We start from the raw sequence: 25,280 nt of genomic DNA, 5'->3' as shown, positions 1-25,280 counted from the left end.
CGTCCCCTCGCTTGCCAACATCTACCGCGGGGGGTGTCAGGCGACCCAGAATGTCTAGCTACGCCCCTGTAAGTAGCCGCGTGTTTCTGAGCCACATTTTTTTTTAAATAAATTTTTCTAAATATATTTCGGAGCCCTTCATCCCAAAACAAAACATTACGAAAGAAGAGAGAAACTTATAATAATATCTATTAATTGGTTGGTGTCGATGTCTTCAAGGGATGTAGTTTAATAAATTACTTTTTAGAGACCGCAAAACATCTACAGTTGTTTATAGTTTATATACCCGCGTAGACCAAATCTACAGTAGTACAATGTTTGTAGGTAGCCCCTATCACATCAAGCTATATGATTTTCATTTACAACGTTTATTCTAATCGCTGCAGCTGGAGAAGATAAAGACTCGCATTATGAAACGTGGTGGTTCTCCCTCACGCCATAATTAATACGCTAATAAACAATGTACGTGTCATTCTCCGGTCCTCGGACTTTTTTCCCCAAAGCTTTTTATTATTCAGATCTGCGAGCTGCCGCGTTGATGAAGCAAAATGTATTTGAACGGGAACCATGACACCCAACCGAAGCCAATGTGTCACATATATTTAGCAAATGACCGTAATCCTGCCCCAACTTTTCATTTTGGCGCATAAGAATAAAAATACGAATGGGTTTTTATTTCGTATTAGACTGTGAATTTCGTACATTTATTTATGCTTTAATGCTTGCATCAAACGAATCCTCATACAGTAAAGTACAGTATATTGCAAATGTATTCGATGATCTTCCGCTGCTTTAAACCCACACAGTAAAGTAACCTATCCAGCCCATCCTGGAAAATCAAAGCGCCGACTGTCAGCGGGTCATTCATTTAAGAGTCACGTTTCACCCATGATTGTGCTACACAGAGTATCTGGCGCCCCTCCCACAAGGAGGGGGCTTTTCTTTCTGTCAATACCCCCTTAATCGAAATGCGGGGCACGCGGGACCGGGTTTGGAAGCTGCCCCTTGACTTTGCCGCGACGTCCCGGGGAAATCAAACGGCGCCATTCACAGGGACCCCTGCGCTCCTGCATACCCCATAGACCTTATCCCGAATTCATGAAGTCCCCGCCCGAAAAGACAAGCGCCATCAATAATTACCCGAAGCTCAGGTTAGAGCCGCAGCACTGTATCGCTGTATGTCTTAATATGCCTATCATAATCATGCTGAATGATCAGAATTTTTTATTTTTTTTTACATTTCACAGCTGCCAAAAAGACAAACCCCAAAAGACTGACAAGGCGTCCTTCATGAAATTTTTACTGGGTGCCGGTGCAATATTATGGTGAAAATTAGACGAGTATTGCATTATACCATATCTCATACATAATTAAGCGCATCATGTTTAGCCTATCACTGTTTTATTTCAGTGCGGTTAATTGTTATCATAAATATATATAATTTATAGCTAATTATCCATGATTTTCTGTGAGGTACATTTCCAGCAAATCCACTGTGGGTTATCCTGAAACATCAGGGTCTAGTTAATGTAAATCTGGATGAGCAGAAATATAATATTTTTTAGTCCGAACAATATCAGGATGTTGGCTCTCCCGGCTTTTTCTTACTTCCTCTCAAAAAGTCGCCGTTCTGGCTGCCGTCACCGTGAAGGCAGGTCCAGGGAAGCAGAGGAGCAGGGCAGGTGCGGGATGGGGGGGGGGGGGCTGCAGGGGCCGGTGGACGCGGTACCAACTCCGCACACTTTGATGACAGCTTTAAAGCACCCAAGGCCGTAGGTTAGACCGCAGTGTCAGACCGAGGAAGGCGCTGAGTAACTCTCAAATAACTGTAACGTTAGCTATTTACATTTAGTTTCATAGCTAACTTTCCCATTTACTGGAATTTAACGATGTATGGAAGTCGTGAGTATTACCCAGCTGTTATGACATTTCCAGCTGTTACCCCCTCTCGAGATCTCTGTCGGCGCTAGATTGCTTTGGATTGTAGATGGAGAATCAGTGAGAAGTAGGAAAAAAGTTCTCTTTTAGTTTTGTTATTTAAGTTCAAATAAGCGACATAGAACTAATAGTGTTTCGGTGATGCTCTGCCTACATTTGGAAGATATTGTTTTAAATAGCCACTTAAGGACGGTCTAGTTTGACGTATGGTCATCACTCCACGGGTTTGTTAGCATCATAGTTACAAAATAAGCAGCAGCGTTACCGACAACCCACGCAGGTCCCCCTATGTTCTATGTCCTTAGTGCTGCTGAAAAATCCCCGCGTAGGACTCCGTATTCACCCCGCCCGCCACGTAGCACCCACACCATAACCACAGAAAACTACAAACACTTTTGACGTTTCGGAGCTCTACATTTGAGTATTTTAGACATTAAAGAGTAATATGAAAATTTTGAGGAGGGTAGTTGCGGAGATGCCGCTTTAAGCCATGAAGTTGGTCCTGAAACGTGCCTCCGGATGGTTTCTGCTATTTCCATTGGGCGGCGGTAGGAGAACCCTTAAGCTCCACTTCTGCTGCCTTGGGTCCTCGTCGAAACACTTGTCTACTGAGGGTGAGAAGGAGGCTGGTGCCTTGGGATTCAAGGTGATGACTTATAACGTCTGGCGATACCCTTCCATTTGCTTAGAAATTCGCGCTATATATGTTTTTTTTGCTTTTTAATATGCAACACCTGCTTTCTCTTTTTTAACATAAGCCCATTCATACGTATTGTTACCATCAGCCGACACAATGCGGCTTTTAAGAGGCTTGTTGATAACCCAGGATGCCTCTCAGCGGGCTTTAGGACCACGGAGACGAATTTATAAGCAACGAGGTTTGTGAGTCTTCACATAGCAGCACTGGAGGAAAACCCCGTCGGATCCGGTATTATAGGATACTTGTGAAATATACATAGATTGCCTTCCTGTCTACGGCACAGCCTACCGAAGATTGCTCATGTGCATTGGGATGGTAACGCAGTGCACTTTTTTTAAGATTCGTGATCAACAATCCTTGTCATAGAGAGAGGACTTGTTTGGTGTTTAATCCCCTCTCATTTTATCTCGACATTTATATTTTTTTAATGTATGTCTGTTTTTTCCCTACTCCATGATCAGGTCTAGTAAAAGCCTGAGCACTTTTTTTCAGTCATTACAGGCAAGGCAGAAAAATGCACGGCAAATATTGGATTAATTTCTCCATTGGACAACTTGGCTATTGCATGAATGGGATATGTTGCTGAAATACATCTTTTTCACCTAAACATAACAGACGCGGAAACGTGTTCTTTACGCTGATCCGGCATTGTGATGTTCATAGATTTTTTTCCCCATTGACTGACGGAACTGGACCATTTCGGAAGCTGGTTGTAGGTAAGCCAATTTATCTCCACGAATTGCCGCAGCTTCCCTCTTGGAACCATTTGGTAAAGTTGGTGGTTTTAATTTAACGGGTACTTCCGTGATTGCGGCTAAGCATTGATCGGTCTGATTTAGTCAATATTGAGAGAAAGTGTGAAGTTGATGTAGTTGCACAAAAGCCGTTCTGGTAAACTACGGAAATCATTTATTATTTTTTTTTACCGGTTAAATATAAACGCCTGGATGAATTGCGGACTAATCGTCATTGCGCTCTGCGATTGCGTTCAAGTTCATCACCTGCCTACAGTTTACACATGGAAGAGACAAAAATCTACAACTACGTCTAATCATATGTCTTTCCTTTTATTTACAAACCCATGGCTATACAAACCAGAATTGTCGTGTCGATAAGCAATATACTTCAAGTATGTGCCGTTATATAGCTTAGTACGAAGCCTGGTTGGTACAGGCTACCATTACGGACTGTTGGAGACACATTGCAGTATAACCGAATCAAATCCTCCTGCTGGAGATCGTGAATGCGCCGTTTATAGTAAATCATACCGGCAGAAAGGGTACGTGTCTATAGGTATGATTTCGTTCATACCAACAAATAAAAAAACTGAATTTTGATAGTAGCCTATACCTATATTCATATTCGGAATATGGCCCGACTCTGGATGAGTCACGAATAAAGTATAATTTAGTGCTGCATGTATATTTTAATATACAAAACATGTATAAGACCCAGAAGACTACTTTTCTACCCTTCCACATTTTAAGGATTCATCTGCCATGAATTAATCTCCCCACATTTGACTGTCCGCCTGGGACTACGTGTATGCACGCGCTTTAGAGAAAAATAAGTAGGCTAATGAAGAGGATTTGTTGGTACCAACATATTTTACTATATAGTGCAACTGAGCGTTAGGAGAATTGTCGCACACGTTCTGAATTGCAAATTCATTCTGGCAATTATTAATATGATTAACGTCAGCTCAACGTACAGTAGGTGCCTCTTGACTACGAAGTTCCTAGTGGACCTAGGGAGATCGGAGAGTGCCTTGCCTCTCTTTAGCAATAGGTGGTGGAGTAAACCTCCCAAAAATCGCTGGAAGCCAGTTGCTTGTGGAGCGATGCAGCGTCCGTCTTGCCCATATCCATGCAGTCACGGTCTGTCCTATTGCAAGTATGCTTGTGGTATTTACCGCTGCGATGGCTGTGAAAACGAGCTGTCCAGTAAACGAATCTCTGCCAGATGAAGTGGTCTTGGAGAAATAATAAAAAAACACACATTATAGGCTACCGTGTGATGCAATCCGTGACGAAAGAATATGTCGGATTTATTCGTGAATATGGGACTAAGGGAGATGCTTTCGATTAAAACAAATTAAAACATTTTGGTAATTTTGGCAATCCCTTCTTATAATAGCAATGTTTCAATTGTATTTATAAATCATTTGTGGACATAATGTGGGTTCATGGTATTTATTTGTAGTTTATATGTATCCCGTAAGCGCTTCGAATACTTGAGTTTAATCTATCATTAACCTATCAATAAAATGTGAGAAAATGAGGAAATGTAGTCTAATTGATAGAAATTTCCCGGCGTTATCAGTATAAGAAACGGCATTAAACAAACTGCAGAGCTAAGCGATTTGGACCATTGCTGATACGCAGCTGCCGTAGGCCATTTGAAGGGTTAGGATTTCTGCGGGTGTGGGCGATGTGCTTTTCCAGTAAATACCAAAATGACGGGATTCAGTTTTATGGCAGATTTATATATATATATATATATATATTTGCGCGTTACCTTGCTGTGCCACCAGTTTGGTGGCTTTGCCTATGCAGTTAAAATACTTATTTTGTCTTTACCTTTCTGTTACTCGAGTGTCTATAGAATTAGTTGTTTGGCATACGTAACCCAACATAGAAATAAAAGATGCGATCAGTTAGAAATCGTTCAGCCCAGCAATTAGTTAATTTTGATGTATCGATATGAAAACGCTTAGAAGTATGATTGATTAATGCACATCATTTACCGAAGATGATTAGCTGATACTTGGGTAATACGTTGTAACAATTACAGCGTACACTGTCACTGCATTTTTACGAAATCGAGCGCCCGATTAACAACATCCTACTTTCGTGAAAACTACAGAATTGTCCTTTTATAGAGCAACTGGTTAAACGCAAGCATGATGAAATAGGCCCACGTATTATTAATGTGTGGTATTAATTGGTCGACTCTTATGTTAAAAGAATAATTGTTGGCAGAAACAACCAATTAGATTGCGCCGATAGAGAGGAAACGCTTAATTAGCTTATCATTACGAAATACATAGTTAATGGGAAATGCATTTGATCGGCGTCTCTATAATCAGATGATATACTTGGTATATTTAGATGGTACGTCCTACTGTAAAGAATATTACATAGTCTTAAAGATCGCGTCGTTTCTGGCGTTGAGAATTCGATTAAAAGGCTTTTGGTCCTAACTTAACTGTAAATCAGGCGATTTTTCATTAGCCCGTAAGAAGACCCCACTCTCCCTTGCTGTATGAACGTTGTCCTTCTAGTCAATAATATTCTCTAAGCAACGACGAATCTAATATCGGGGTGAGTTGAGACAAATGATGATCAGCTGTCCTTTTCTATTAATTAATTTATTTATTAACTTGACTCCTGACTTGCGCCTATACGCACATCTACGAGCCAGAGCGTGCGCTTCTCAATCCTGACAGTGACCAGCAATACATAGTAGATGCCGTTATATGCCCCGATGCGTTAATAATGAATTGCGTCGATTCCCAGAGCTGGGTAAATCGTGAGGTGTGATACATTTTAATTGATATTTCCTCTTTGCGTTAATTAATTTTCATTAAAAAACAGTTGCCTGTGGCGTTTTATCAGAGGCACAGGATCCACGTTAAACATCCACCTATGATGTGTTGCGTGTAAATTGCCAGTACACAATCTGTATACTTTATTTAATAGTCCCTACTTTATTACTGTAGGGGTACCCTTGTGACCTGACAATTCCACTGAAACCTGTTTTAATTGGCTTTTGCCTTATAAAATCGTTGAGAGAAATATAGCAACGAGGTAAATGGGGATTTGCGGAGCAGTGTGTTTTAACTTTAGTAATCCTCAGTCAGGGTATGTGCTAATTAAAAGAGCCCGATTGTGTGTGTTCTTAGTCTTCCTGTTGGGGTAATGTGTTCTGGGGTGCTGTTAGACATTTTGGGCCCCGTGAAAGAGCACATCGTATTGGACCCCCAACTCGGACCAATCCAATTATGCTGCAGTCTTTTTGAGGGGCCCTTGGAATCATCAATGTCCCCCATAACCCCCCCCCCCCCCCACTGACTGTGCGTCTTATTCGTTAATTAACATATCTTATTAATTAAAAGGATTTTCGTGGTGACAACTGCTGCTGTTTGCCTTAGCCCTATGAAACAATATCAAGAGAGGCACTGTAGGACGTGCGAGAGTTAAAAGGGTGAGATAATGAGGAGGATTTGTTAAAGGGTGGCCCCCAGGTTCACATCATGGACCACTTTGGCGTCTGAGTGTGTGTGTTAAAGGCACCCGCGACGAGTTCAGTGCTGCTGGGGCATTGTTATGTCTTAATTCATTTTTGAAGTCCAACTTAAAAAGCATCCATTTTGTTCATTATTTCCTGCTGGGTGGGAGACATTCAAAGGTCTCAACACCACTGGTGTCCCCTGAGTGGAGGATTCTGCAAACACTTTGCCCAGCTGGTTAAATGGTTTGGTACGCTGGAGTTTTTAAAAATGGCTGTAAAGAAATGGGACAATCTGTCATGATGGTGATCTTGGGGTGACTGCTCTGACCAATGAGGCATAAGATTCTGGGAATGAGGCAATTCTATTGGTGTTTTTGTGGTTGTCATGCGGGACATTTGCAAATGTTCTCCAGTTTGATATCTCTGCTAGACTGTGAGTGAGATGCACACTCAGCATTTTTGGTTGGTCTTTCCACAGTCTGTTTGATCTAAGTTACAACCTGTTTCTAAGAAATAAATGGCAGAAGAAGTATTTTTTGCTCATTAGAAGCTGTGGATCTTGAACGCCTTAGATTGTTTTTCCTGTGTTTTTGATGTTGGCCCTGTTTGCTCACATGACCAAAGCATTGAGATCCGTTTACCTTTGGTAGTGTGTGATGGACCAGCCTATCGTCCAGGGTCTGTCTGGGCTTCAGGGTATTGACCTGCATCTTTTCAACTCACCAGGAGGGTTATTATTTATGTTTTATAGTGGTTGGGATACAATTAGAGAAAGAGCTGACTTTCTGTCGTGGGTGATGTGTTTGCCATTCATTCACCACTGAGGCCAAATTAAACCTTATGGCTGTGTTTCCCTGGATCTGTCATAGACTGTTTAGTTAGATGTTTTTTCTCCCCTGTTGAGGATGTTTGTATTGGATGTGGTGGAGCAGGAGTGACAGCAGCAGCATTTGGATGCCCCCATGAAAAATGACCTGGAAGCAGACGGAGAGGAGCAGGGAGAATATCAACTCGGCCATCTTCGTGCAGGAATTGCGCGGCAGCGGAACTTTTCCGACAGCGCTAAAGCATTGATCTGACTCTATTGACAGCACTGAACGGGCTTACAGTTTCAGGGCGGTGGTAGATTTAATTCTCTGCTGATAAATGGAACCACTGTGAAAACAAGGTACGGGTCCCATGAGATGCCCGGCTTTTTCACCCATGAGCCTGGTACTCAACCTGAATCATAACGGTAAAATATTCAGCTGTATAAACAGGTGACTGGAGACTGCACATCTCCACATTTCCGTGGAGACTGTTGTTTCCTCCTGCCGTCTCAACACAAGCAGCTTAAGTAAATTTCTGACTTTGAATCAAGTGTGTGGTGTGTATGTAAGTGTCTGAAGGTGCCTTAATGCACTGACGTGCTTTCTAAGTTGCTTGTGCCTTATGCTTCCCAGGAAAGTAACCCTAATTGACTGTTTGTTGAAGATGGATGGATGGGTTCAAATGGATAGTTGTGCAAATTGGTTTGACCAGACATAAATAATATATTAAGATAAGGATCCCTCTTCCCAGCGAGTCAAGGTCACTCCACCAGTTTGCAGGGGATGTTATTTGTACTCAATAAGCAACATCTTTTTGGTACTGGGTGTGCAATTATAAGTCTCCAACCATTTCGTTGATATACTGGTTACCACTAAAGATGCTTTGCATTTTACTGGGGCGTGAGATATGTCGCCTGGTGTGTAGAACATGGGACTCTACATTTCCCGAGGGGGACGGGAGACAAGGATAGAGTGTCTTAAAATCAGGTGGTTTGCAATTAGGGTTAGGTGGAGCATCTTCTGAATGCCTATGAGCAGCACTTATATTTGTTTGTTTGCTGGTTTGTTTGCCGGTTTGTTTGCTCTTAGGTGCCTGAAACAAATATGTGGTGTGTCCTGTTACAAACAAAAAAGGGATAAATTTCAAATTTAATCGAAATGCAGTACAGTGTTTTTTTTTTTTAATTCTCTGTGCATTGGTTAATGAGTGTGCCCAGTGACTTTCTCTCCCTTCCCAGGTTTTGTACATGAAGGTAAAGATTTACAGATTTTTGTCTGGCATTTAAAACGGCTTAATGTCAAAGGTTCAAAGTGCCTGTTGTGCAAACACATTTGATTTTTTTTTTGTTCTTGTTGGTTAATTTATAGAATCTTTCATCTCTTTATTCAGCACTAGGTTATGTACCTAGATCATGAGTACTGATTGATTGGTGCCTTGTTGCCAGGGGAACCACAGTAGTATCAGAATACCACGGCATGCATACTAATCAGCATAACACCATTTATTCTATTCCACTTCACGCGTCAGATTTGGACCCTATTGGGCGGAGCCTTGAGACGTGGGAGCTGTCAGGAATCCTGCCCCCTAGAGATTCACTGGTAGCTGTAGAGATGGTCGTGTGATGAAATGGTCAGGGGGCACTGGAGGAATCCCAAGCTCAGCGATCCCGCTGATAATCGATTCGCCTTACTGTGTTCAAGGCAGAAGAGCCAATGGGGAAAGAGCCATTCAGATCCTTCCTCAAGTTTTCAGCTAAACTCTGTCAGCTTGTGGACACAGTCCTGCGTTAAATTGTCGACACACCATTTTATTTCAGATGCTCAGTGTTAATGGTTGTTTGACCAACTGATTGACGTCCTTTGGGTTCTGTGTTTGCTTCAGTGGTCACAGCTGATCTGCAAACGGAATTAATTGAATTCTGGTGTTTCGGCTCATATTAATTGGCCATAAGTAGATTTTTAGTGTGTGTTATTTACACATACACATCTCCTTTAAAGTTAAACAACTTCTGAACTCAAGTAAAGAGAGTGAATTATCTAGGAGAATTGGCTGAGGAGCCAACATGATAACACTTTAGCAAAGAAATTATTCTCTTGCAAAAGTACTCATTCTAAATGTTTTCAGTAAATACCCCCATAAACTAGTAAAGATGTAAGTTATTTCACTTGGAGCAAAACCTTGTTATTCCGCTTTCCTCATATTTTCTGTACAATCAGTTCCCAGTTACAGAAGAACAATTACCCTCATTCTCCTCCGGTTACAAAGAAGCAATCAGCTGCCTCTTAGTTTCTGTAAGGAAACGGGGTTGCAGTCAGATCTGTGTGTCTTCAGCATAATTGAATTCCATTTCTGGGATGTCACAATTGCAGCGTGTCAGGGATTGTACCAGATAGACCTCCGCGTTTCCATTTCTGGCCGCTCTGTCAATGTCGAAACAAACAGATGCAAAAACAAGAGAGGAGCAACTGTGATTTTCCAACTGTCCACTTAAACCGGACAAAAAAACATACGGTAGATTCCCAGCTGGAGCCTGGAGGATAAAATACTAGTCAGTTGTTACACACAGAGAAATAAAGATTGAGGCAATGAAATTGCTGCTCTGTGCCCTGGCTGAAATTCCATTCAAAGGTGTAATCAAATTATTTTTTTATTTTTATATGTTTTTGGCTCAAGGCACACAAAGGCAAGACTGAAGGGATTTCAGTGGTGGTGTGGAGCGGCTCAGCTGTTCTGTGGAGAAGACGGCAGCATTGTTGGTTTTCTGCAGTAGTTTGATCCACAATGTCTCTCTTTCCTTACTGTAACAGTCTGTTATGAAACTGGAGGTCACATGACCAAGGTTCCGGGCTCGTTTGATGACTGGAGCGAGTGGAGGGGGTCAAAAAAACACAGCTAAAAACGGAAAAGAAGCATGGAAGGAGATTTACTTTCAGAAAGTCTGTCTTCCGGAGCCACGCACATGCCACTTTCATGATAATTTTAGAGATTCTTCTCCTACCAGTATTAAATTTTCAAATTTTAAAAAGCTTTTTGTATTTTTCTTGCCTGTGTAGCTGCCATTTGCTCTGTGAGATAGAACCTCTGTGTGTGTGATTGACAGGCATCCTGTAGTTCACCTTTGAGCAGTGTGTCCACCCCTGTCATGGGGATAAGCGGTTAAAAGGCTCCTATTATGCTTTTCCAGGTTCTCCTCTTTTCTTTAGTGTGTTATAATGTTTATGTGCATGTACACCGTCTCCAAAGGGCCAACGCACATGCCGAAGGAGTAACTCTCACCACAGAAAACACTGTTCTCTAATCTGCCTGAAACGCCTCGTTAAAATTCTAGTCTTTACTTCTGTGACATGGTGAAGTCACCTCATAACAGTCTTTATTGGCCACCTACCTGCAGGCTTGGCATGCCCTCCCACACCCAGTATCCTGGGCAGAAACTTTTTCCAATAGGGACGGAATGTGTAGGGCATGTTGGTCAATCAGAGCGCTGGGCCAAAATTGGCTTTCTTAGCCTGCTAATTTCGAATGACAGATGTATACATTAGTGCATATTCTGTGTAGAATGATTACTGTGATTATTCATAATGTACCTTATCCCAGGGTAAGCCATTACTGTACAGAATAGCTAGGACTGGGACATGGTCTGACACGGGGTGACTTAAGCATCCCATAGCAGCTTGCTTAGATCTCCAGCGGAGCCTTTCAGACAGTTATAGACAGAGTGAATATAGATGTTTCTAGAACATTGAAGCATGTACATCTATTCTAATAGACCCCAAAAATAAAATTACGAACCGTAAAAATGAGCATAATAGGGCCACTTTAAGGAAAATAAGTGAACGGATTTTGTTTTGAGATGGATTCTGCTCTGTGAACATGTTGACAGCACTTTCACATGTCATTTATAAAAACATTATTAAAATGTTGAGGGGTAATATCCGTCATCATTTTTTGCTAACTGCTCATACGGGAGCTTGGAAGAACAGAGACATCTATGTATTAATCAAATGCCATTACAATTAGCTTTATTCATCAGCAGTACCTTTGATGTCTCTTTTCTGTCTTGTTAATTAGGGTGGACGTCCTTTTTTTTTTAAGAAAGTGGACTATGGTATTTCCCTGCCCGCTATCGCTGTCAACCACACACTGTGTAAAACAGCACTTTCTGATTAATGATTCTAGTCCCAATTGATGTTCATAATTTAATTTGCAGCTTGTTTATTCTTCTAATATGTATCCTTGGCAACCGCAGGAAAGTTATTTGCTTGCGTGTAATTGCGAGCATCACAATAATTCAGACGCCCGCTGCTTTCGGTCAAGGAAGCCGGAGAGGAACTGGCAGAATAAGAGAGAGAGAGCTCTGTTAGTGATTGCAGCGCCATCCTAACCGGATGGCACACTTTGTCATGCTGGAACAAAGTGAAATGTCACGTCACTTAAAGATCAGGCAGGAAACCAAAAATCCACAAAGCACCTACACCTAGGAGCCTTTGGTTGGCCAATCATTATATGAAAAATACGGCACAAACTGCGAAATCAGACATGATCTATATCAGCCTCATTTTTTTTATCTTCCAGCCTTTTCCAGGGTTATGTTGAATGGATATTTATTCTCACTACAGTGAAAATGAAAGAGCCTGTCATCAAGCAGAACATTCTAGAATAGAATAGAGTGCTTTGACCTTATCCCTTTGAGGTTCAGTCCAGCTTACCTTGTACAGTATATCTCCCTACCTATGACGCCTGTTCTTCTGAGTGTTGGTCGAGTGGTGTTCACCGACAGAAATTAGCAAGGGCGCTCGTTTAAGATGATGAACATGATCAAGATCTGAACATTCAATCAGTATAACCAGGACACAGTCTCAACAGCTCTGGAGCAGTGTATTACTGACGGGTCACGTAACCTCTGTGATAAACTCCTCGCAGATTGTAAAGCTCCTTTTTAACAGGATGGGGAATCATTTTTAAATTAAATATAATTAGTGAAATGGGTTTTTGGGATTGGGAAGTATGCAAACAAGGCCAGCCAAACTGAGTACTGGAGACTCTGAGCCAGACCTAATTACACAAATTAAGAGGTTAAGGTACTGCTGCAGAACTTGTCGGTAAGAGCAGAGAGGGAAGGTTTAAACCATTACTGGGGCTTGTTTTCACTCACTCAGGGCCGCAAAGTGCTTAGGGGTTTGGCACATATGCAGCCATCCATGCCGGCCGAGGGTGTGGTGACCAGGGGAACGGAGAGGTGCGGGCGGGCTTGAAAAACTGCCAGTGGCCCGCTGCTGCAATCCACAGACTCGCTCGCTGCCATTCTCTCCTTTGGCAGGAGAGAGAGAGCAGTTTTATTGGGGGTGTTTGCTAGCGCACTTTCAGTTCATTAAAGTGCAGAAAAACAAAACAAGTGAGTTAACTTGCTAATTAGTCAGTGAGGGGGGTGAGGCATGGGTGGGGGGCTGATTTCTTTCAGTTTTTTTTTTTTTTTCTTCTCATATATAGCAGCTAGGGGCTATCCATCGAGTTCCACTTCAAAGCCGACGTCGCCACATAACTTCAGAGAGGCATGTCGCTCGAAGAAGCACGAGGGATGCCACTTCTGCTACCGCCACAATGCCCTTTACCGCACGTTGTCGTCCTGAAGACAGTCCAGTTTGCTGTAGTCCCCATAGGGGTCTTGCGATTGATGGTGCAGTCATAAATATTCATACGGTTCGTGATAACAGGTATAGGCGATTTGCAGAGGGAACTTTGTAGCTAATAAGATCTGGCTTTGGCTCGTGTGATGGATGCCGGGATAATGGACCAGCACACGGAGGGGACGCGATATTAATCATAGGAATTAATCTCCCCTTTGTCTCCGTCATTGTCACTCCAGGTGCGTGAGTCAATGAGTGACTTAAGAGACGATAATGTGACAACATGCGCATTTATTGTCATTGTGACTTTAAATTCCTTGTTGTCACTGATGATGTTGCTATTGGTATCATTACACCCAGAGTAAATCGCAGACTCCAGGAGAAAAACAAAACGTTTATGGTTGATTCTGTGAAGGTAAAATTTCCATCTAAAGGGTATTCATTTTCTCCTTTTCTTTTACTAAGCACGTGATTTATCATTTTTGACTAAGTGCATTTGGTTCATCTGCAAAGTTTTTAGAAATCTTTAAATTCTCCCAAACTGTATTGTTTAAAATATTTGTCTGTTAGATAAACCCCAATTAGTTTTATCTACACTATATGGACAAAACTATTGGGACACCTGGTCATTACACCTACAGGAACTTTCTGACATCCCATTCTAAATCTATAGGCGTCAGTACGGAGTTGTCCCCCCCCCCCCGCCACTCTTCTGGGAAGGCTTTCCACTAGATTTTGGAGCGTGTTTGTGCAAGTTTTTGCCCAACCATCCAGAACGGCATTTGTGAGGTCAGGCACCGATGTTGGACATGAAGGCAACTTCGTCCCAGAGGCATTTGATGGGGTTGTGTGGGCCAGTCAAGTTCTTCCACACCAAATGTACCCAAACACGTCTTTATGGACCTTGCTGGAACAGGAAAGGGCCTTCCCCAAACTTTGAAGCATAGAATTGTCCAAAATGTCTTGGCCTACTGAAGCATTAAGTGTTCCCTTCACTGGAACTAATGGGCCAAGCTCAGTCCCTGGAAAACAGCCCCATACCATTATCTCTCCTCCACCAAACTATACAGTTGGCACAATGCAGTGAGGCAGAAGCGTGATTTGTCACTCCACAGAACATTTCCACTGCTTCAGAGTGCAGTGGCGGCGTGCTTTACACCTCTCCATCTGAAGCTTGGTATTGCCCTTGGAGATGTGAGGCTTGCATGCAGCTGCTCAGCCATGGAAGCCCATTCCATGAAGCTCCTGGTGCATAGATTGTTATGCTGGGGTTAATGCCAGAGGAAGTTTGTTACTCTGCAGTTATCGAGTAAACAGAGCGTTGGTGACTTTTACTCACTAAGCATCTCTGATACTTTATGTGGTCTCCCAGTTTGTGGCTGAGTTTGTTCCTAAGTGCTTCCACTTTGTAATAATACCACTTACAGTTGACCATGGAATATCTAGCAGGGAAGAAATTTCACAAACTGACTTGTTGCAGTACCACGCTTGAATTCACTGAGCTCTTCAGAACGACCCATATTTTCGCGAATATTTGCAAACCTGACTGCATGACTAGGTGCTTGATTTTATACACCTGTGGCAATATGTCTGAAAGAATTCAGTGATTAAGAGGTGTGTCCCAATACCTTTGTCCAAATGGTATGTGTTTTACAATTAATTATGTTGACTTTAATTAAATTTCATTAAAAGGCAGTGAACCAAAGTAGACATTTTTTTGCACTGAAATAATCCACAGGTTGCCTTAATTTCCATGATTAATGGTGACGTTTAAAACTCACTGAGAATTCTGTGAAAAGGATTAGGCTGATCAAAGCTGTTTTCTCCCTGTACCTCTGGTTGTAGGTTTCATTTACATATTTTTCCTTAAAACACAGACGGAGGCATTAATAGCATTTAGAATGAGTTTTAAAGCAGAGTACAGTGCTGTAAGCTGTGTTCTGAAGGATCTGGGAAACAGTTGGCTATATTTGATTAAGCGTGTGGTTATGGACGGCGAACAGACAGCGACTGCCCATGTCTCTGTCTTGACTGTGATTTGTATTCTACCATTTTTTAGCTAAAACCATTGAGACGTGGCCTTCACTCCGGGACGGCCGAGGGGGCAGCAGACCCCCCACCGTCTGTCCAATCAGTAGGCTTTCTTGGTGTTTTTTTCCCTATAGTTCCTCTTAACAGGGACTCAGCCATTCTGTGAGGGAAGGTGCGAAATAACCAGTCTGGGCTGAACTGGGCCGGACTTCCTGTTTTACTCTATTTTGCTCCGAATGTACAGAACAGGAAGGGGTCGGCTGATGAAACCTTTTCTCCCCAAAACTTTATGAACTTTCAAGGTTTTTTGGACATTTCTCGGCTATGTGCTTATAAGCACATTCTACAATCTCTCCCCAGTTATACATTTTTTTTAATAATACAGGAGCTTTGAGGCCTAAAAAGTAATAATTGCTTTATCATTGACATGTGGACTTGCCTTTTGGCAAATATTAAATATATTAAAATATATTATTTCCTGCTGTTTTCTTATAAGATAAATGATTAGTAAGAATACAGCCACTCAGCTTAGGGAAGATGTTAGTATATTTCTCGAAGGATGTAGTGCAATCCTACCAGACACCTTGGTTAACTAGGTTTGATAAATCAATATAATGTGATGGAGACTGATAACGACAGGAATGGTCACAGTACTCGGCAGCAACAGAGAAAATCGTCTGTGTTTAATTTGATCCTCTTATTTTAAATACATTTTTTTCTCTTTTTTACCTCATCACTATCAATAAATGGCTTGTTTTGTTTTGCTATCCACTTTGCGTTCTGAAAAGGATGAATTTTACAGTGAGAAACTGGATGGCTTTAAAGAGCCACTTTTGTTCTCAAAAAAAAAATGCACAGTACTGACTACAGACAGGAGGGTGGACTGGTCAGTGTGCGGGGTCTCACTGGTGCCTGTTCTTCTGGCTGTGCCACATGGTAGCAGTGGAATTATGCAGGTCTTGGGAGGGATTGACCCGGATTGGCTGCGCTTAACCAGGTCTGACCAGGAAGTCTCTGCTGCTCCGAAGCTGGCCGAGATGATGGATGGATCCCCAAAATCAAGACCAGGGGTGAATTTATCTACAGTTTCCGACACCCCGTGCCCTGGGGTAGGGAGTGCAGAATATTTCCCCACTTAAGGATTATGGGCAGTGTGATTTATTGTGAGGAAAATGAAAACTTATTGTTAGATGGGCCCATATACTTACTTGCTGATGTAATGCTGATGAATGTGGGCTTTTTTTGTCTTATATGGGAATTTAAGTCTTCATCCTTCAGAAGTCTTTAAATAAATAAAAGGTTAACGCTTTAGATGTAGTGGATGATTGGTGTCTTGGGGCTTATTCTACGATCTCCCTTAATAATTAATTCATAATTGAATAGCTTTTGATTTTTTGGCAATATTCACACAGTGCTGTTTTATTTAAGATGAATATGCACATACTGCATTAAAATGGATTACTTCACCTGCAGTAAACTCACACCAAGGAGTGATACTTATTCATTGTCAGGGTGACATAGAGCGATATTTCCTGCAATTAATGTGCTGGGGATGGCTGGAGTGCGTCTCATACACCACGGTGAAAATTTTGCTGTAGGAGACGCAGTGATTGGAGAAATCCATCCATGACGGGGGTGTCATGGCGGGGGTGTCATGGCGGGGGTGTCTCAGAGCCTCACAGCTTAGTTTGAAGCTTAAAGGTTTGAGCCCCACAGCTGGGGCAAATGCACCAGTTCACTGTGTATATTATTGGTAGCGGGGAACACAGCAGCGTGGCTGTTTGTAGAGATGGTGACCTTCATGGCTGTGACCTTGAAGATGTCAGCCTTCAGCGGGACAGCCGAGACCCGGATCATTCTTCCAAGTTAAGACAGGAAGTCTGTCTACGTCCTGAGCTCTAAAGACACCCCCCGTGGCTTACAGGCCGGTTAGGTTCTGGTCCAACTCTCCAGGACAGACATTCTTTTTGTGAACATGAACGTAGGACAGCCGCCCCCCCCCCCCCCCCCCCCCATTCTTCACTAATTAGTGAGTCTCAGCGATTGGGCTTGACTGGTCACACATGGCCTCTGGTGTGTTGAAGTCCTGCGGCTAGAGTTTGGCTGGGCGTTGCATTCCCGTCTCACCCCCGCTGTGGCACCTCGTCTCGCCGCGCCGCTTTGTTGCATGTCGCTGTAATGCGACTGGGCCGTCTTGGCGGGTTTGCTCGTCCACACTTGCGGGAACCTGTCGGCCGCTGTTCTACGTTCTGCTGGGGTCTGATCGTTTCACGCAGTGGTGAGTGCAGCTCGCCAAGGAAGCTGGGAAATAAGGTGTAAAAACCATACGGCCGCAGAGGTGTCTCACGTTCATGAGGAAAGGGCCTCATGTCCCTTGAAATTCCGGCCGTTGTTGGACCTGCAGTGTTTCAACACCTCCATGATCATGTGTGGGCTGCTGAAGGGTGCAGACCCGCTTAGACGGCCAGCAGCAGAGTCCAAGTGGACTCTATTTTGGATCCACACGGCATCCTATGTTCTTCCAGAAACCTTCCCAGAATCCTTTGGTTTGGTCACTATGATGTGCATGGTTTGCGTGTGTGGCTGCGATGCCCCACAGAGCTCAGTGCTCTTACAGCGTGTTCATGATATGTAGGAGAGGATTCGGAAACTGTTGACATCCGTGTCAGACCAGTTAACCCAGTTAAGAACTGAGCTGGTTTGTTGTTTATGAATTTCACTATATATAGTGAGGATTCAGTTTGAGATTTTTTTTTTACCTTGCTGTTAAACTAGGTCAACTATAGGTTTATAATGATACCAATTGTTTGAGGGTCATTAAATTGTAAGAGAGCTGAGTTATTTTTCAGTGCATTGCTTGTATGACTGACCATTACAGACAGGTGTGCATTCAGTATTGCACACTGCATTTTTTGCAGAAATTTAATCAGAAGCTAACCAAGCAACAATGAATTTGTAATTAATTTTGGCTGACCTTGAGAGCTTAACCTACGTAGAACTCTCTGGCATTTTACACGTGACAGTGGCTTTAAACCTGGGCTCTGTGGCCCTTGAGGGTCTGCAGACTAGTTGTAGGGGTTCCGCAGGGATGTAAAGGCTAGAATTAGGTCTTTGTGCATTAGTGGAAATGGATTCCCAGCTGTGATCTGTTTTTATTCGAGGGTTCCTGTTTAAGAACCCCTCATGCTAAGGCATTTTCTTCAGTGAGATAGACCTTCAGGAGCTCTGGGGGACTGCTTCCACACTACACCACTAGGGGCAGGCTTGTTTAAAATTGTAAATGGGTCGATCGGCTGATTTGTCCTCAGTAGTTTTAGTATATTGTGGGTATTTCATGTGCTCCTTTAAACTACCGTTTTACAGATCATAAAATATCTAAGAACTGCTATGTGAAGAGTGGTTTTAGCAATTCTCTCAATTTCTCACTGACCTTCCTACAGATTGTTCTCTGTCTGCATTCACCTTTAGAGTGTTCTGAAGACTTAATTTATGACCTAAGCTCATGTTCATCATTGTGCAGCATCACTAACAGTATCATACTTTGTTCTGTGCAGGAAGGTGCTTTTTGTATAGGTGTAACTGCCCCCCACACACACACATACACACACACTTACACAAAAATGGTCACCAAGGGGTTGCTGCAGTATAAATAGCCGTAATGAAACGGTTCAGGGAGCAGACCCCAGATTCACGAGGGAGGAAAGGCATGCATTAGGTGTCGGGACACCAGAGCATTCCTCACAAGCAAGAATTTTAATAACCAGCAGAGGCAGCAGGAATATCAATTTAGTGGTAGCTGTCCTGGCTTGTAGCCAGCATGGAGGTGGGAGCAGGGGGGGGGGGGTGTCCGTTCTTTTAGGTGCACCTCTTCCTCGGAGTCCTCTCAGACATACACATTACCCCCACTGGTTGAATTTTGGTACAGGTGAGAAGGGGGAGTGGCGCTCATGGCGTGGGTGAGAAAAATAAATTAAAAAAACAAGAAACGGAGCTGCTGGCTACGACAGTGACGGAAACGATAAATTGAGGAGGGCCTATTTTTTATTCTTTTTGGGAGATGCTGAGAGGTGGTGTCGCCCTCTGGTAGTTTTACAGTTATAGTCAATCAGAGGAACGCTTGTTTGCAGAGCTCTGTCACGGACCGCTGAAGCGCGGAGATTGCGTGCTGTGTCGCCGGCGCGCCGTGTCGCCCGCCTGCACCTGCTCTGAGTGCCATTAAGCAAATTAGTTCGGCTCTTTCCTGTTGCTCCCGCCGCTCCTCCTTTGTCGGGGAGCGTCTTGCCGCACGCGTGTGCGCTCAGTCGCCCCTCCTGGAATTACTGCTCGCCAGATGCCGATATACGAAAAGTATTGCCCTGGGGTTCAAATCCTCGTGACGTTAGCTAGTGGTTTTCAGTGCGGCAAAAAAAAAATATCTGGAAAGTAAGAATAGCTTTTAATTAAAAAAAAATCCAAAAACCACAGGTGCTATTTCACCTAGCTATTTCATTTAGCCCGAATGCCAGTTTACAGCTGTTTATGCTGCTCTGTATTCCGGAACAGTCCATGACCTGAACCTGCAACGTTCTGCTCATTCCAGGTCTGTCATCTGATTGTTTGTCAATACAAATAATACTGAGAATCGTAAAATTATGCAAATGTATGCATGCGTGCACTTAAACTGGTTCTTCACTTGCCGAATCTGTTCACCCATCCGCCCGTACGTTTATAATTATCTGTATGACCCTCGTTTCCCTGGAAACAACAGTCAAGATTTGCATTGTTAAAGCAGCCACATTCTTTCAAAGTCTAATCTAGTTTTAAAATTGTGTTATCTCCTGATAGAAATTTTACTCCACCTCTTCTATACATTCTTGTGTTTTATTTATAAATATAACCGTGATGAATAGATGGCATCATTCCTTTACTAATTAGTCATTTTAACACACTGGGAACATAACAGTGCATTCATTAAAGTAAAAGATAATCCTCCTAGAGCATGATAAAGGCTTTCTTTATTTTTCTATAGAATAGTGTCTAACCTCTCATTGTAATCTGGTGAAATGCACATCTGACCTCGTTTATTCATGGACCGCATGAGACAGAGAGAGAGAGTTTTCTTTCCGGCTTTGTTGTATAGGTGTTTGTGCTAATTAAACTAAGACCACCCCCCCCCCCCCCCCCCCCCACCCCCACCCGAGAGATTTGGACAGCCAAACGGAAAGAAAGGCGATGGTGCGAAGGCTGAGGGACCACACAGAGCTCCTTTCTTCTTTTGATGTCCCTCTTGGCGATCGCTCCTTTCCGAGTGGCACCTCCCCCTGCCCAATGGGATCTCTACCTCGAGGATGCGCAGTGCCTCCTACTGGCCAACGTGCCGTGGTCAAACAAGCGTACGCTTTTACGTACGTGGTCGTTTTTCTTTACTTCCCACCGTCTCACCCTCTCGGCAATGAGATGGCTGACGTCTGTTTCTGGATGAAGCTTTTCGAACAGTCCCGCGAGGAGCTTTACCAAACACACCGTGAGTTTCGTTCAATCAGAAATGCAACAGAATTTCATTAGATTAATTTTTTTCTTCTTAAAGCAAAATGGCTGCCCCGTGCTAATAACCACATTGTGAAGCTTCTCCTACACGGGGCACCACCTTCACTGTCTGCGTGGGCGTCCGATGATAAGCCTGCCGAACAGGAACCGGAGCTTGTGGCCCAAATTTTCGAACAAATTCACAAGCTTATCGGTGACTTGTTTCGAAGGCCTTGTGTAGATCAGTGAATCCACAATCCTTGACTTAGCCCTGCCAAATGTTTTTGGCAGTAGACTGGCATTCCTAGAAGAAAGTCTGGAAAAGCAGAAATGGTGATTTCATTGCTGGCTCACAAGTGCATTGTAAGTACACAAATCATACACCACGACTTAATTGAGAATGCTAATCTTACCTACACATGACTTAACAGAGCTCTTCTGACTCAGCATAGCATCCCCCTCTGTGCCAAGGCCTTAGCCTCTCCTTTTCCTTGTTTACAGTATCTGTTCAATGCATGTGCCGTGTCTCCAATTCTTTCCGAAATGCAGATTTGTCTAAATGAGCCATGGCATTTACATATTTTTTGTTTTGCTTCTCTATGAGGTTCCCATTGGGGCTTGGATCTCAGCGACCCTTCACCTATGTTCCCCTGGCAACAATCACAATGTTTGCGCTCCAGTCAAAAGGGCACAAATGAATCGAGACACTTGCATTAATAACACCTCGTACAAACGCGGAAGTATGGCATGACGTTGGTGTATGAGGGAGAGAGTGTCTCCCAAGCGAAATAGTTTTTCAGTTGTAGAACTTCATGTGGTAGCTGAGGGGTAGATAAGCTCCATCAGACTGCATGGAATGTACTTTGGCACCAGTTAGATGATTGAAGTTGGGAGGTTTATTATCCTCCGAGAGACATAGTCCCATTAATAGATGTTCTGGCGTTTTGCACCACATTCAAACACATTATGTTTTTATAACGCCATTCCTTTTAATGCGTGTGTTTATCTCGAGGTACGGGTGAGGTTTTGAACAACCCTTTTAATTTAATAGTCCTCGACTTGTGCATGATGCGAGGGGTCTGTCAGGATAATTATTAATATCTCAATATAGTCACTCGTGTTTTAATTAAAGCATGAGCACTGTGCGCCCAGAAAGGAAATTAATATGAAGAGAATTAACTGTTGTAATCATTTTATTTGATCTGCTTTGCAGACATAATGGTTGCGATATTTGCGTCCGCTTCATGCGGAAATGAAATCAAACCCATATCTTGGATTTTGTTTTTAATGAACACGATGATAAAAAATAGAATCGAGTTTCATCTAAAGGTAATTTTAGCACCTGGTGAAATACGGTCAGATATAATAATGTGTCTTAATTGGAATCACATATGAATTTGTTAAATGTTATTAAAAGTAACTTTATAATTCACCTGAGACCCTTGAGTCCATATCATTCTTTTGCCATAAGCTCTTGTCATGTACTTTGCTAAAAGATACTGTAAATGCAGCTAAATCTGTGCTTCTAAGATACGAAAATGCAGCACTTTGCACATACAGTCCAGTCCACTGGTAAAAAATGTTTTGATTGTATTCTATGTAAATATCCTATGCACTCTGAATGACCTCTGCGTTTGAAGATGTGCTGTATAAATAAACTTGCCAAGACCTAAATATCTTCTAAATATCCTCAAACATAAACTTAGTATACTTCACGGGTATACTAATCAACTGCCTGTCATTACGTTATTAGTAAGGGATCTTCATTGACCCTGCAGCAAAGATGAATTAGCAGTTGACTCTCCTCAGGAATACAGTATCTGTTCCCAAGGCAGTTAAATGAATGAAATGCTATGCTAATCCCTCTTCTCCCTCACCAACAGGACGCTAGGCTGGGCGAAAGATGAAAGCGCCGATCCCGCTCCTCTTCCTAATCTATGCTGCGGTTGCCAGGGGCTTGAAGGTGGTTTCCAAGAGGGGCTCAGGTAAGTCGACTTCATATTCCGCTTCTGGCTGCTTTGGCTTGTTTGGTAACCAGAACATATATAAAAGGCTCAAAGCGAAAAAAAGGGCTACATTTTTTTTCTGTGTGAAATTACATCTGGGGGGGGACAAAAGGGCGCCTGATGTTCTCAACGTCTTTCAAGCACTATCGGGTTCAGACATATTTGAAATCCTTCTTTTATTTGAGAGTCGTGGTATGGAGCTATTGAGGATGGCAAGGTGTCGCTGCCCATGATGGTGAGGCCGTGGTGCGTGTGGCTTTGACATGGAAAATGGCAGCAGAGCTGGTCCCTGTGTGATAATGTCTGGAGGAGAGGCGGAAGCTGTGGGCTGGTGCATGGATGTAGAATCTCCTCCCTCAGGATCAATGGTAGAAGCTGAGTGGGTGGATTCTGCCCACATGAGAGCTGACACCTTTTCATAAGCTTGGGTGTAGATCTACTGACCAACACAGATGCTTCAGCAACACTACAAGCACATTTATATAATTTTTTTTACCATATCGATAACATAGATCATCAGATTTCTTGCCATCCTCATGCCAGATGCCAGAACATTTGTTATCTGATACTAAAATTCATGTTTATTTTTCTTTGTACAGCAGAGTGGTAATTTCAGAAATAAGCCTAAAATGCTGAAAAGTTTTTATAAAATAGGGTATCGTAATGACCTACTTAGTAATCACTAAAATCATGTTTGATTTTCCTCTTGCTGTCATTACCAGTTGAATGTCTCTTTTTTTCCCTCCCCCTTATCTATAAGGGTATCTGGCTTAATTAGGAGGAGATGTGATGCACACAACCCAGCGTGTTTATGTGCTGTTCATTGCAGGAGGCAATCTGTGCCGCTATTTATTATTTAGAGAACAAGATGGCCTTGGCGTTTGTCAAGTGAAGCTTTGTCCGTCGTCGGAACAGACAGATGGTGCGTTAGAGCGGGACTGCATGTTGCTCTGAGACGTACATTTCCCTTGGTGTTCCTGCATCTGAGACTCTGGCCAAAGGTTCTTGTCTAAAATCTTCTCCAAGCAGCTGAGATGTTCCCACACCTTATTAAATGCTGTGTGGTGCACGTGCAGTGCCGGTGTTGTCATGTTTGCGATGGGGATACACAACCGGTTAGTGGGTGCCTCATCAGCCACCCTGCGCCCCGCGTTTACCCCAAGGCACCAGAAAGCCTGTTAGTCTACTGGTGTGGTTAGTGTTGTGTTGTGCTGTGCCGGGGCACTGAAGCCGATTTCCTTCTTCCACATGTAGATGAAGTATTTTATCTGCGGATAGACAGCGGCTACATGCATGTGTCGTACTGTGTGCACAGACAGACAAACGCGAAAGCAAAAGCATTCTGTCACTGAAAATCTCTGTCCCCTTCGAGATCCTTTTTGGGAAGGCTTCGGTTTCTCTACAAAGAACTGCGTGCCTCCGACTACAGTATCAGGGGAGATCCGATAAACCCAAACACGTCACAGCTCTGGTTCAGCCCGTGCACGTCAGCAGAGGGACCAAGACGCCGCAGCGAAGACGAATGCACTCTCTCTCATGAGAAAAGCCAGACAGACCTGCTATAGGCGAGAGGGGAACAGCCCACAGCTTAGGGTTGTTGACAGGACTGTCCTGACATGTTAGCAAGCAGGGTTAGGGTTCCCCGGACGACATTTGAACAGGATGTCTGTGTGTTTGGGGGGGGGGGGGGGGCGAGCATACATGTGATCTTGACAGATTATAGATTAATCCTTGAAATGGAGAGGCTGATAGTCAGTTTCCTAAGAGAATGGCACTGTTTTCTATGCTGGTGGAACTTGGTGCAGTTTCCAGCTTAAAGGTCTCCGGTTGTGTCTTCAAATTAGCGATGCCAGGACTGCAGTACTGCAGCTGGTATTTCAGGAACATTGCTTGGAAAATGTGCACAATAAATTTACATTTTCTCCAGGGAACGCTGCTCCGGGAATGCAGTCCTTGCTTTGCCTTGTTTTTGAGCTTCTCTTAATCCTGTTTGCGGTTTGACCTGTGAGACAATCATCATCATCATCATCATCATCATCTTTGTACTGCTTCAGATGTTAAGCGTTCAGTGGACGCATGCTGAGCAGGTCAGACCAGACTTCTTTCCAAAGACCACGGACTCGAACTCCTTCTGGGGAATCCCCAGATGTTCCCGAGCCCCCGGGGTTGTAATCCCCTTGGTGTGTTCTGGGTCTGCCCCGGGGCCCCGCCCCAGTGGGACGTGCTGTGAGCAGCTCCCTGGGTAGCGTATGAGGTGCCATCCTAATGAGACGCCTGAACAACCTCAGCTGACTCCGCTTGATTTTAAGGTCCCTTGTGATTTCCCAGTTCCTCACCCTGTCATGGAGATTAAGCCTAACAACCCTGCTGAGAAATCTCATTTCTGCCACTTGCAACCGTCTTCTTTTGAGCTTTGCCCACATTCCATAGATG

The 25,280-nt window shown here is 43.2% G+C and overlaps 1 protein-coding gene across 7 annotated transcripts in view; it reads left to right on the top strand.

Moving 5' to 3' along the window:
- The window catches only part of il1rapl1a (interleukin 1 receptor accessory protein-like 1a), a 330,464-nt gene that overhangs the window by 80,198 nt on the left and 224,986 nt on the right, over nucleotides 1–25,280 (top strand). The window contains exons 1-2 of one of the 7 annotated variants that reach the window (XM_023840176.2): nucleotides 2,332–2,584; nucleotides 22,725–22,826. In XM_023840176.2, coding sequence (XP_023695944.1) covers nucleotides 22,745–22,826 — 82 coding nt within the window. In that variant the 5' untranslated portion in view covers nucleotides 2,332–2,584; nucleotides 22,725–22,744. Of the gene's footprint in view, nucleotides 1–2,331; nucleotides 2,585–2,610; nucleotides 3,355–5,943; nucleotides 5,962–22,724; nucleotides 22,827–25,280 lie in introns of those variants that run through there. The other 6 variants (XM_023840338.2, XM_023840499.2, XM_023839841.2 and 3 more) reach the window with 6 other exon arrangements.

This window comes from Paramormyrops kingsleyae, chromosome 1 (assembly GCF_048594095.1).
Source record: "Paramormyrops kingsleyae isolate MSU_618 chromosome 1, PKINGS_0.4, whole genome shotgun sequence".
NCBI lineage: Eukaryota > Metazoa > Chordata > Actinopteri > Osteoglossiformes > Mormyridae > Paramormyrops > Paramormyrops kingsleyae.
Note: the sequence above shows the minus strand (reverse complement) of the source record. Positions and strands in the feature narration are given on the sequence as shown.